At 34.2% G+C, this 12,116-nt stretch overlaps 1 protein-coding gene across 1 annotated transcript in view; it reads right to left on the reverse strand.

Annotated features, from left to right (window-relative positions):
* LOC134248764 (glutathione hydrolase-like YwrD proenzyme) overlaps nt 1-9,435 on the reverse strand; it is a gene marked incomplete at its 5' end in the record, with an annotated part of 31,221 nt that extends 21,786 nt beyond the window's left edge. Inside the window, 3 exons of the mRNA XM_062731154.1 lie at nt 2,878-2,993; nt 4,497-4,587; nt 9,279-9,435. Of these exons, the coding sequence (XP_062587138.1) occupies nt 2,878-2,993; nt 4,497-4,587; nt 9,279-9,435 (364 nt within the window). The remainder of the gene's footprint in view (nt 1-2,877; nt 2,994-4,496; nt 4,588-9,278) is intronic.
* Nucleotides 9,436-12,116: the final 2,681 nt, after the last annotated feature.

Below are 12,116 nucleotides of genomic sequence, written 5' to 3' on the forward strand. Positions count from 1 at the left end.
TATGAGAATCCCTACGCAAGCCGTAGATTGTGCAAATCATGCATGTTTTTACTACCCGATCAAAGTAAATATGAAAACTGTCAAATAGTTTCGAAGTGTTTGAGAAAACTAGACTATATGATAGCCGGACAAATGACCACGATAAAGCTTAACTATTGCCATCTTCCGTGGGATATTTGTTTTTTGTAAATACATCATATATATACCGAAAAAAGACGTGACCCACATCTCTTCTGACTCCAAAGCGGTGAAAATCTACTCCCCCATACGTTGAAAACGACTCCCCCATACTTTTTAGCGACTCCCCCGCGTTACCCGTTGTATACGGTGTAAATGTACCTTTAACTTCAAACAGTAGCTCGATCTTACCTCGTGTAAACAAACATCATGGCTGCTAGATCTGTGTATCAGTTATTACCTCCCCTTGTTTCATATCACTTCCGTTACTAGGGATGTATTATTGAGCGGCAAATTTGAACTCATAAAAAGCAACACAATTTTACACCCACAGTTGTTTAATTATTTTAAAATTAAATTATAAGGAATGACTCTAATTCTTGGCCAAATTATTCGATTATAACCTGGTTTGGGTCAGTTTACGCTTTTTTACAATCCGCTTCGCGGTTATAATCGAATAATTTGGCCAAGAATTAGAGTCATTCCTTAAATATTGTCAAATATAGAAGGCAATTTATTTGACATTTATCAAATGTCAAGAAACTTCCATTTATATTTTCTTCTAAGAAAACAAAATAATAAGTTACAGTCTACCTCTTTTAAGCTGCAATAAACATACACACCCTGATGTGATGAAGAACAATGGTTTACGTCACATGCTCCATGTTTTTTTCTAAATCAGCATGAAAACAACAATGCTTATTCTTTCTATCTCTGAATTTTACAAATTCAATTTTTCTTCTTTACTTAGGTCTCTTCAGAATTTTTTCCACATGTTTAGATACAACCTATTGTTAATTGTGCAGTGGGGGTCTGAGACCGATTTTTTTTTCCTTCATTGGGACACTCAGTCAATTTCTGAGGACTTGTCTACAGGGACTGTAATTAGATTTTCGTGCTCCTATACCACTACGCAAAATACGGTATAGGACACACATAATAATAATAATCAAGAGAATATTGCAGGTATAACACTCAATAACAAAAAACAAAGGACCTATTGCGTATCGCAAATATCTCGAAATACACTTTATACATCTTAATTTATAATTAAATAGGGAAAAGTACTAACTTTACTTCAAATCATCAAGATTTATTTACAACTGGTCATTTTTCAGCTCGAAAAACAAATAGATACACTGTACAATATAATACATGTAGCTGAAGGACAAGCTTAAATATTCATATCGACTGGATTTTTTTTTCAGCATATCTATGCTGTAATGAATTTATTTCTATTTTATTAAACGTCTTAATACCGGTATAAAATATATCAATTTAAAATATTTAATTAAAATATTTTAAGTTAATAATACTTAAAAATTAAAAAAAATTGCATAATTAAATAAATTGATTTTATCAAAATTGGGCTATCAACTGTCACCATTTTCAGGAATTATGAAATCAAGTTTGCATTTGTTCTACGCAACATAGATCATGTAGACCAAACCAAGGGTCATGTGTTTCAACGAATAGATGTGTTATAAAGAACACATTGGTTGTCTTTTCAACTTAAGTTATCTAATTTTTTTTTTTTGCTTTGAGATAAGAAGAGGGAAAAAGTGCTTCTTATAGGGGTTGTCTAGCGCAATGTAAAGCGTGTTAATCTCAAAGGAAAGTGATTATAAGGATTTCTATTGCTAGGGTTCAAATCTTTAGCATTCCACAGTATCTTTTAATAACAGAATAATTTTGCAAAAAAAACAAACAACAAAAAAATCATAAATTGTAAAAATAAATAGTGAATTGATATTATATTCTTATCAATTCACTATTTATTATTTTTAGATTTATAATGAATATTATAAATACTGAATTGATGTCATTTTTCATTTTCAACGAAATACATCTGCCATTCTATCCCCCCTCTTGCCCCAGTGGCCAGAAGAAGTTCAAAATGTGAAAAATTTACGGATGGACAATGGGTGATCAGAAAAGCTCTCTTGAGCTTTCAGCTCAGGTGAGCTGAAAGGACAAAACATAGTCAAATTTGTCTGAATCAAAAATAAGGAACGTCTTGTCGGAAGGAATACATGTATACCTGTGAAATATAGACCTAGTACTAACTGCCCAAAAGTCAAGTTTGTTTTTAATTTGGTCGTACTCTGAGGACAATGTCAAAAAGATCTTGTCACAATGAATAATATGAAAAATGAGTTTTCTACGATCAACTTCCCTTATGTGGAGATAAAAATCACCTGCACACAGAGTTGATTCGACACACAAGAGATGAAACATATGGAGAAAACAAACAAAAAGCTCTAAAGTACATTTAAACAATACAAACCAGGAGCAGAGCAAATAAGGACATCGAAACAGAGTTGGGATCATATGCCATGGAGGAGCGAGCATCGCCTGCCGACCCGTCACACCGAACGTGTTCCTTATCATGATCTAGGAATAATGTAAAAATCCGTGGACAATGCTATCTTATTTTATATCAAATGTTGAAAAATGCCTTTCATACAAATTGACATGGATATTGAATTTTTCTGTTAACTCAATCATGACAAAGGGCACATTGCGGTGTGACTGTTCGACACTTTCTTTCTATATGGCACCTGATACCACATCTGATGTTCTTAGAACTCTTTTTAGAATTGTTTGCTTACAAAGTGAATTTTAATTTAATGTCATTTTATTAAATAGAATATTTAGATTTGATCAGCGTAAGTTTATTTTAAAAAATGAATTACAAACCCTAAATGTATTTGCAAGGTGGGGAAGTCTCATGATTTCTCCATGTTTTGGGGCTCGTCCATTAAGTAGCATATCAGTTCCATATTTGTTGTTAGGGTTTGTGAGTAAAAAGGATCCTGAAATTAGAACAATTAATTTACCATTTCAATTGGAATCAACAATTACCCCTTTAATATGAAAACACTAATGATTACATTAAGCCGTCAAATTCTTTCAGTGCTTAAATATGTATGGACATATATGGATTGCAGCTTAATAACAAGAGGCCCACGGGCCTTTTAGGTACCTGAGTATCATGTAACAACTTTCCAACAATTGAATTTGGTTTGTGTTTTAAACCCAAAGCCATGAAATTCACAATTTTGAAAGAGGCATCATTATTTATCATAACTGTACAATAAGCACGCTTACTTTGCTTACTTAATACCCAGAGGTAGATTAGTATTTTCAGATTATGTAACACCCCCCCCCCCCGTACCCCTAACCCAGGGGCCCTGAAATTAACCATTTTGGAAGAGGCACCTTTCTTCATCGTAGATATGTACCTAGATGATTGCATATTACCCAGGAAAAAAGGAAAAGAATTTCCGAAGAATTAATGCATTTTCACAATATAATCATTAGAGCCCCGCCCTAACACCACAACCCCTGACCCAGGGGCCATGAAATTCACAAATTGGGAAGAAGCATACCTTTCTCATCATAACTATGTGTATAGTTCATTGGTTTAATACCCAGAAGCAGAGGAGGAGATTTTTAAAGAATTTATGCATTTTCACTATATAATTAATAGAGCCCCACCCTAACACCACAACCCCTGACCCAGGGGCCATAGAATTCACAATTTTGGAAGAGACATTCTTGCTCATTATAACTATGTACTTAGTTTGTTTCTTTAATACCCAGGAGCAGAGAAGAAGATTTTCAAAGAATTAACGCATTTTCACTACATTATTATTAATCAATAGAGCCCCGCCCTATCACCAGAACCCCAGACCCAGGGGCCATGAAATTCACAATTTTGGATGAGGCAGTCTTATTCAACATAACTATGTACTTGGTTAGTTTACTTAATGCCAAGGAGCAGAGGAGAAGACATTCAAAGAAAAAATGCATTTTCACTATATAATCTATTTAGCCCCACCCTAATACTAGAACCCCTGACCCTGGGGCCATGAATTTCATAACTGTGGTAGAGGACGACTCAATGCTGATTACAATCATGCCAACAATTTGACTGCTTGATGTCCAGGAGTATAGAAGAAGATTTTTAAAGATTGCATTAATTTTAGTGGTTTTGGCCCCACCCCTAAGGCCCCAGGGGGGCAGGGACCATGAAATACAGAATTTTTGTTCCCCTTCACCAATAGATGCTTTGTGCCAAAATTGATTGAAATTGGTTGAGTGGTTGCAGAGAAGCTGAAAATGTTCAAATATTAATGCACGATGGACGACGCACGATGACGGACAAAAATGGATAGCAATAGGTCACCTGAGTTTACTCAGAAAAAATTCAAGTCCAAATTTTATGCCAGATGAAAAGTAATGTTTTAGATAGAAAGAGATAAAGTTTAACCACCTGACTTGACGCAAAAAATATAACTAAGGCAACATAGAACCTTTGTTCCAAAAGGAAGCCGTCAGCTGTTGTACTGGGAATCCGGTCTCTGCTAACTCTATGGCAGGATGGAGAATCTCCAGAATTGAAAGCTTAAAAAGAAATTTTAAAAAAGTCTTAAATTCGCGAATGTTCAAATCATGTCACCAAGAGTAGAGTTAGACTACAATAGATTACGTTTAACACAAGAATACCACCACCGACGAAAATAAAACTTTTCAAGAAAAGCAAATCGTAAATTGGTCATGTAAAAAAATTGAAACAGTCCAAGATTTTTTTGTTTGTTTCATGTTCCTTTCGAGAACTTTTCACTCGTATCAAGGCGCCATGAAAAATCTCACTTTGCGTTCTGTGACGTAAATGACACCACGGAGATTGCATTTCCGGCTTTTTGGAAAGCTCAACTTGTTACCATATTATTTTAATTAAGCTTTTTTTCTTAAGGTATTTCCACCCTCCTATGATATCATAGGGTTTTGCAAAAACTGTTATTAATTTAAAATCATACCCAATAGAACAAAGTTTTTTGAAAGAATGCTTTTGAATAGGTGTAATGATAAATATTAAGTAATAGAACTTAAAAAATGTATATTTTCATTCACATTTCAAAATTATCTTATAAGTAACAAGTATTTTGGAACTCTTAGCATCAAAATTATGCATTTGTACCAGTTTTTACATAATATTTACTATACTATTTTCAAAGAATTTATGATTTTTTATGTTAACATACACCTCTGTTTATTTATGTCTCCTGTCTTAAATAATATGGTGACCTATAATTTTTGCGATTATTGGTAAATTCAAACGATAATAAATGAAAATAAATGCAGTTTTTGTATTTGGAACCATTAAAATTGTGAGGGTGGGAACCTTAAAAGATTGATTGTTTATTGTTTAACGTCCCATTCTAGAATTAATCACATATATAGAGACATCACCCTATGCCGGTGAGGGCATATTTAGGCTATTGAGCAGTGAGGCTTCTTTATCAAGCCAACGATACAGTTACACGGGCCCTACATTTTTAAAGACCCGTGACTTTCACTTCTAATGCCGAGCGCTTGGCGAAGGAACAGTCATTACCTATGTTAAAGTTTTAGGTTGAACGTGGCTTAAAGATAAGCAAAATATTACAATTCTGACAAGAAATATATTAATTTTGTATATGTTGTTTAACGCTTTGGTAGCTTAAAAAAATTGTACAGGTAGATATGATCAGCCAACCCAATGAAATATATGAAGATAACGAACAGTATACAAGCTCAACTTTCTATTATACAATACAACAAGAGGCCCATAGGCCTTATAGGTCACCTGAGCATCATGCAACAACTTTCCAACGACTGAACTTGGTTCAATTTTTAAACTAAACAATTTTGAAAGAGGCACCATTACTTATCATAGCTATATACTCTGTTATGCTTATTTTTGTTACTTAATACCCATAGACAAAGTAGGGGAACCAAAAAATGCATTTCCACTAATCAGCAATATTCAGCAATAATCAGTAGAGCCACTACCACACACAACCCCTGACCCTTGGTCCACACATTTCACAATTTTGGAAGAGGCACCCTTGCTTATCATTAATGTTTGACTTATAACAAGGAGCTGATTTTAAACAATTAATTCATTTTCAGTATATAAGTAGAGCCCCCCCCCCCATGGTACCCCTGACCCAGGAGTCTTGAAATTCAAAATTCAGAAAGAATGGCCCTTGCTCATCATAGCTATATATATATATATATAGTTCATCTGCTTAATACCCAGGAGCAGAGTAGAAAATTTTCAAAGATTTAATGTATTTTCACTATAGAATTAATAGAGCCCCGCCCTAAGACCAGAACCCCTGACCCTGGGGCCGTAAAATTCACACTTTTGGAAGAGGCATTCTTCCTCATATTAACTATGAACTTAGTTTGTTTGTTTAATACCCAGGAACAGAGAAGAAGATTTTCAAAGAATTTATGCATTTTCTCCATAAAATCAATAGAGCCCCGCCCTGAGACCAGAACCCCTGACCCTGGGGCCATAAAATTCACAATTTTGGAAGAGGCATTCTTCTTCATCATAACTATGTACTTAGTTAGTTTATTTAATACCCAGGAGCAGAGAAGAAGATTTTTAAAGAAAAAATTGCATTTTCACTGTATAATCAATAGAGCCCCACTCCAACACCAGAACCCCTGACCCTGGGGCCATAAAATTCACAATTTTGGAAGAGGCAATCTTCTTCATCATAACTATATACTTAGTTAGTTTGTTTATTACCCAGGAACAGAGAAGAAGATTTTCAAAGAATTAATGTATTTTCACTATAAAATCATTCAATAGAGCCCCGCCCTAAGACCAGAACACCTGACCCTGGGGCCATAAAATTCACAATTTTGGAAGAGGCATTCTTCCTCATCATAACTATATACTTAGTTAGTTTGTTTATTACCCAGGAACAGAGAAGAAGATTTTCAAAGAATTTATGTATTTTCAATATAAAATCATTCAATAGAGGCCCGCCCTAAGACCAGAACCCCTGACCCTGGGGCCATAAAATTTATAATTTTGGAAGAGGCATTCTCCCTCATCATAGCTATATACTTAGTTAGTTTTTTAATACCCAGGAGCAGAGAAGATTTTCAAAGAATTAATGTATTTTCACTATATAATAAATAGAGCCCCACCCTAAGACCAGAACCCCTGACCCTGGGGCCGTAAAATTCACAATTTTGAAAGAGGCATTCTCGCTCATTATAGATATGTACTTAGTTTGTTTGTTTAATACCCAGGAGCAGAAAAGAAGATTTTCAAAGAATTAATGCATTTTCACTATATAATCAATAGAGCCCTGCCCTAACACCAGAACCCCTGACCCTGGGGCCATAAAATTCACAATTTTGGAAGAGTCATTCTTCCTCATCATAACTATGCACTTACTTATATAATTAGTTTATTTAATAACCAAGATATGTAAAGTTAGCTACTAGGAACTGGCTTCTATTAGCTGGCTACGACAAGTGGGTAAAGTTGGCTACTAGTAACTGGCTACGAGAAGTAAGTAAAGTTGGCTACTAGTAACTGGCTACTAGAAGCTGGCTACGACAAGTAAGTAAAGTTGGCTACTAGTAACTGGCTACTAGTAAATGACTTGAACCTTCTAGTACCTTTTGTGTAAAATTATGCAAACTTGGGATACAAACGTTGATATTCTTAAAGTAGCTGGATTTTTACACCGCTGATATCTACTGATATTGTTGATAAAAACAATCTCTGAGCTTTTCCACATGATCTGGCACTGAAGTTACCAAGATATCTGTAGTAATAAACTCAGCTACTAGTACCTTTTGTGTAAAATTATGCTATTTTGGGAGACAAATCTTGATATCCACTGAAATTGTTGATAAAAACAATCTCTGAGCTTTTCCACGTGATCTGGCACTGAAGTTACCAAGATATCTATAGTAATAAACTCAGCTACTAGTACCTTTTGTGTAAAATTATGCAACTTGGGATACAAATGTTGATATACTAGTAGCTGAGTTAATTATTAACGATATCTTGGTAACTTTAGTGTCATATCATGTGGAAAATCTCAAAGATTGTTTTATCAGCAATATCAGTTGATATCAGCGATGTAAAAATCCAGCTACTTCAAGAATATCAAGATTTGTCTCCCAAAATAGCATAATTTTACACAAAAGGTACCAGTAGCTGAGTTTATTACTAACGATATCTTGGTAACTTCAATGCCAGATCATGTGGAAAAGCTCAGAGATTGTTTTTATCAATAATATCAGTGGATATGAGTGGTGTAAAAATCCAGCTACTTCTGTCATATCAACATTTTGTTTCCTAAAATAGCATAATGTTAAACAAAAGGTACTAGTAGCTGAGTTTATTACCAACGATATCTTGGTAACTTTAGTGCCAGATCATGTGGAAAATCTGAGAGATTGTTTTTATCCGCAATATCAGTTGATATCAGCGATGTAAAAATCCAGCTACTTTAATAATATCAACATTTGCCCCCAAATTTCAGTGCCAGATCATGTGGAAAAGCTCAGAGATTGTTTTTATCATAACAATATCAGTGGATATCAGCAATGTAAAAATCAAGCTACTTCAAGAATATCAATATTTGTATCCCAAGGTTGCATATTTTTACACAAAAGGTACTAGAAGGTTCAAGTCATTTATTAGTAGCCAACTTTACTTGTCGTAGCAAGCTACTAGTAGCCAGTTACTACTAGCCAACTTTACTTACTTCTCGTAGCCAGCTACTAGTAGCCAGTTCCTAGTAGCCAACTTTACTTACTTCTTGTAGCCAGTTACTAGTACCCAACTTTACCCACTTGTCGTAGCCAGTTACTAGTAGCTAACATTACATATTTTAATAACCAGGAGCAGAGAAGAAGATTTTCAAAGAAATAATGCATTTTCACTATATAGTCAATAGAGCCCTGCCCTAGCGCTAGCTAGAAGCCCTGACCCTTGGGCCATGAATTTTAAAATTTTGGTAGAAGACTCAATGGTCATTACATTCATGCTAACAGTTTGACTGTTGACAAGTGTTAATTTTAAAATAGCTAGCTTCCTTTATTTTTAATACACCAAACACGACTTCGTGGTTTATTATAAGCTAACTGTAAGTGATAATTAACACTTAGATGATTTCTGTAAGTGATAATGAAAATATCATTCAATAAGTATATACTAATCTTTGTAATGTCAAATTAAATTTTCCATCATTCAACACAATTTACAATTTATTCTGAGTATTTCTAACCTTTCCACTTCCGAATTTCTCCACGGTATCTACCCAGGCTGCAGGGGCCCCTGGCACTGTCACAGAATGTCCATGTGTCTGGGCAGGAAAGGGCTGTGTTATGGAAAATCCCTGAGAGTGAAGTAGTTCCAGGGTCAGCTTAGAAGGGGCTCTACCACTGGAAAGGGAATAAGATTTAGTTATAAAAACTTCAAAATCTGATCATTCTCTAAATAAAAATAGTTATCAGAATAAAGAAATAATTAGAGCAAAGCTCCTTGCAAAGCAATGAGTAGGTCTTCCAACTGATATATATCGAAAGTACAGTATTAAGTTTTCGTAGTAATAATGATAAAATTTGTGCAGACGTTTGTAAAATTCACCAAAAATTCATATTCTAAACAACTTCTGGATTTTTCCGCCAATCAGTCTTTATTTCGGTATCATGTCACAAGTCACAAGGCCAGAAAATAACTTAAAACTCAATTTAACATGGTTTTATATAATATATTTTTTATGATTATGAAGAAAAACTTCAATTGTCAACTATTTCTGGTTTGTAATGAAATACTTCAAATTGTTACTTCTTGTTGTCGATTGTCCAAAGTGAACTTAAGTTCTATATGCCTTTTTTTCAAAACTGTTAATTTTTTTTTTTTTAAATCTTGTAATCAAATATCACTTCTGGTGTTGAGTGGAAGTGATGGATGTAAAATCAAAAGGTGATCATGATTCCATTTTGAGTAGTTTACATGAAAATTTGTGGAAAAATGACAACTTGGAAAATGAAAATTAGACATAAAATGCAACTGAAAGTGATTTTTCTTGAACATCTATATAAAAATGTCCATACATTGTATATGTAACTGAAAAATGTGTATTCAATAGTCTCCGTAACTGATTCCTTTTCAGCTTTTTATTTCAGATTCCTAATAATCTTATTAATTTACAACAACTGCAATTTATCTTCTTATTATGTGGGTGAATGGTTGCCCATGTGGAATGTCTACTCCAGAGTCAAGGTGTAAGGAGTTGATCCTTATGTTGTGGGTTTGAGGGTTGGAGGTGGAGGCTAGCCCTATGGCTATATAAAGTATGGCCCCATGTTGCAGTAGCTGTTGACACAAAAAAGATATCATTTCTCAATGGCCCTGAGTATCGAGTATAGGTCTAATTGTGCAGTCCTCCACTGGCAAGTGATGGTGTCTCCATATGACTGGACATAATTCTAAAGAGGGATGACAGAGAACAAAGAAACAAATACACGGGTGAATTGTGTATGAACAGACCGAGAACAAAAAGTAGGAAAAAATAGAGAAATGAGTGAATGGGTAGTAAAATCAAAGCAAATAATTAATCATAGATTTTAATAGGTCACCTCAATGAATATTGTCCATAAGGATGGCAAAGTTGCATACCAAACTAATAATCTAGTAGTGTGCACCCATAAATGCACATTTTAGGCAAAATTTGGTCTGATGGGGCTTTCAGTTTCTTCGGAATGGATATAAAACTAAGGCTGTTTATTAAGCAAAAATTTTTTATACAATTGGGTATTTATACCATAACTTGAAAAAATTATTGGAAGGGTATATAGTGATCGGGATGTCCTTCCGTCTGTACGTCCTTCCATCCCTCTGTTACACTTTGGGGTACCCATCTCTTATCCGCAACTCCTCTTATTCCACTGAATGAAATTTAATTAGACTTTCACAGAATCTTAATGTTAAATAGTGCTATTGTGACCTCCTATTTTACATCCTTTTGACTTACATTTATTTTGGGTTTCCCATAGCAAAAGATGGACACTGGTATTTTTTTCATAATATTGAAGGATATATACCCAACATCTCCTATTTCATGAATAAAATTCAATGATATTTTTCACAGATTCTTTATCACATAATGCCATTGTGCACCTCTTATTTCATTTTTTGGACTGACACTTATTTCAGGTCTCCCATAGCAAAACACGGACTTTGCCATTATAACCATATTATCATTTAGTGAGCTCAGTGCTCATAGTACCTTTATTTTATAATGTGATATGCAATATATTGGATTCTATAACATGTCTTTCATAAAAGTCTTATACATTTATTTAATGCAAGAATCTCATAAAAACAAACTCATTTTTCATCTATTTTAAAGTTCTTTTCTCATTTACCATAACAAATTTCACTTCAAATTCAAACTTTTAATGACTGTACAATCAAAATGTGAAAATAAAGTTGTCTCTGTATTTTTTATAAGTATATAAGATGCTCTATTTACAAAATCAGTTTTAATTCTAAACTGTTAAATATAATCTTTAGGGAATTAATTAAATTCTAATTTTTTTCACAGAATTACATGTATAAGAGAAACTACTTGCCTGATACATATTGGAAGTCACTTTTTTGATACGATGCATTCTTGAAAATCCATACATTTGGATATCAATTTATTGACACAGCCCTACTTAAAACTTAGTCACTCATCCAGAAAATGTAAGTCAAATCCATGCAGCATCTGAAGCAAGCCTGGTAGTGTGCACCCCTGATAGATGTATCATCCATGCAAGTTTGGTCAAAATAGGGCTTATATAGTTACCGTAATATTAAGAAATGAGACCTGACCCAAAAACTTTTACCTGCTCCAAAATCATTAACCTGGTCATTCTTTCGCTGAATTGCAGCATCTGCAGAGATCTTGCCTGTTACAATGAAACATACTTGATGAAGCGTCATCTTTGCATTTCTGATTAATATAGAGCATAGAACATGTAGAAGTACATGCATGTACATGAAAAAATGTCTACATACAATGTATTCACTAAAAAAATTTCAACTGGGATGCCGACGCTGCTACCCACACCAA

Source organism: Saccostrea cucullata, unplaced genomic scaffold (assembly GCF_032062105.1).
Source record: "Saccostrea cucullata isolate Sc308-1 unplaced genomic scaffold, CSIRO_AGI_Scuc_v1 ctg1954, whole genome shotgun sequence".
In the NCBI taxonomy this organism is placed as follows: Eukaryota; Metazoa; Mollusca; class Bivalvia; order Ostreida; family Ostreidae; genus Saccostrea; species Saccostrea cuccullata.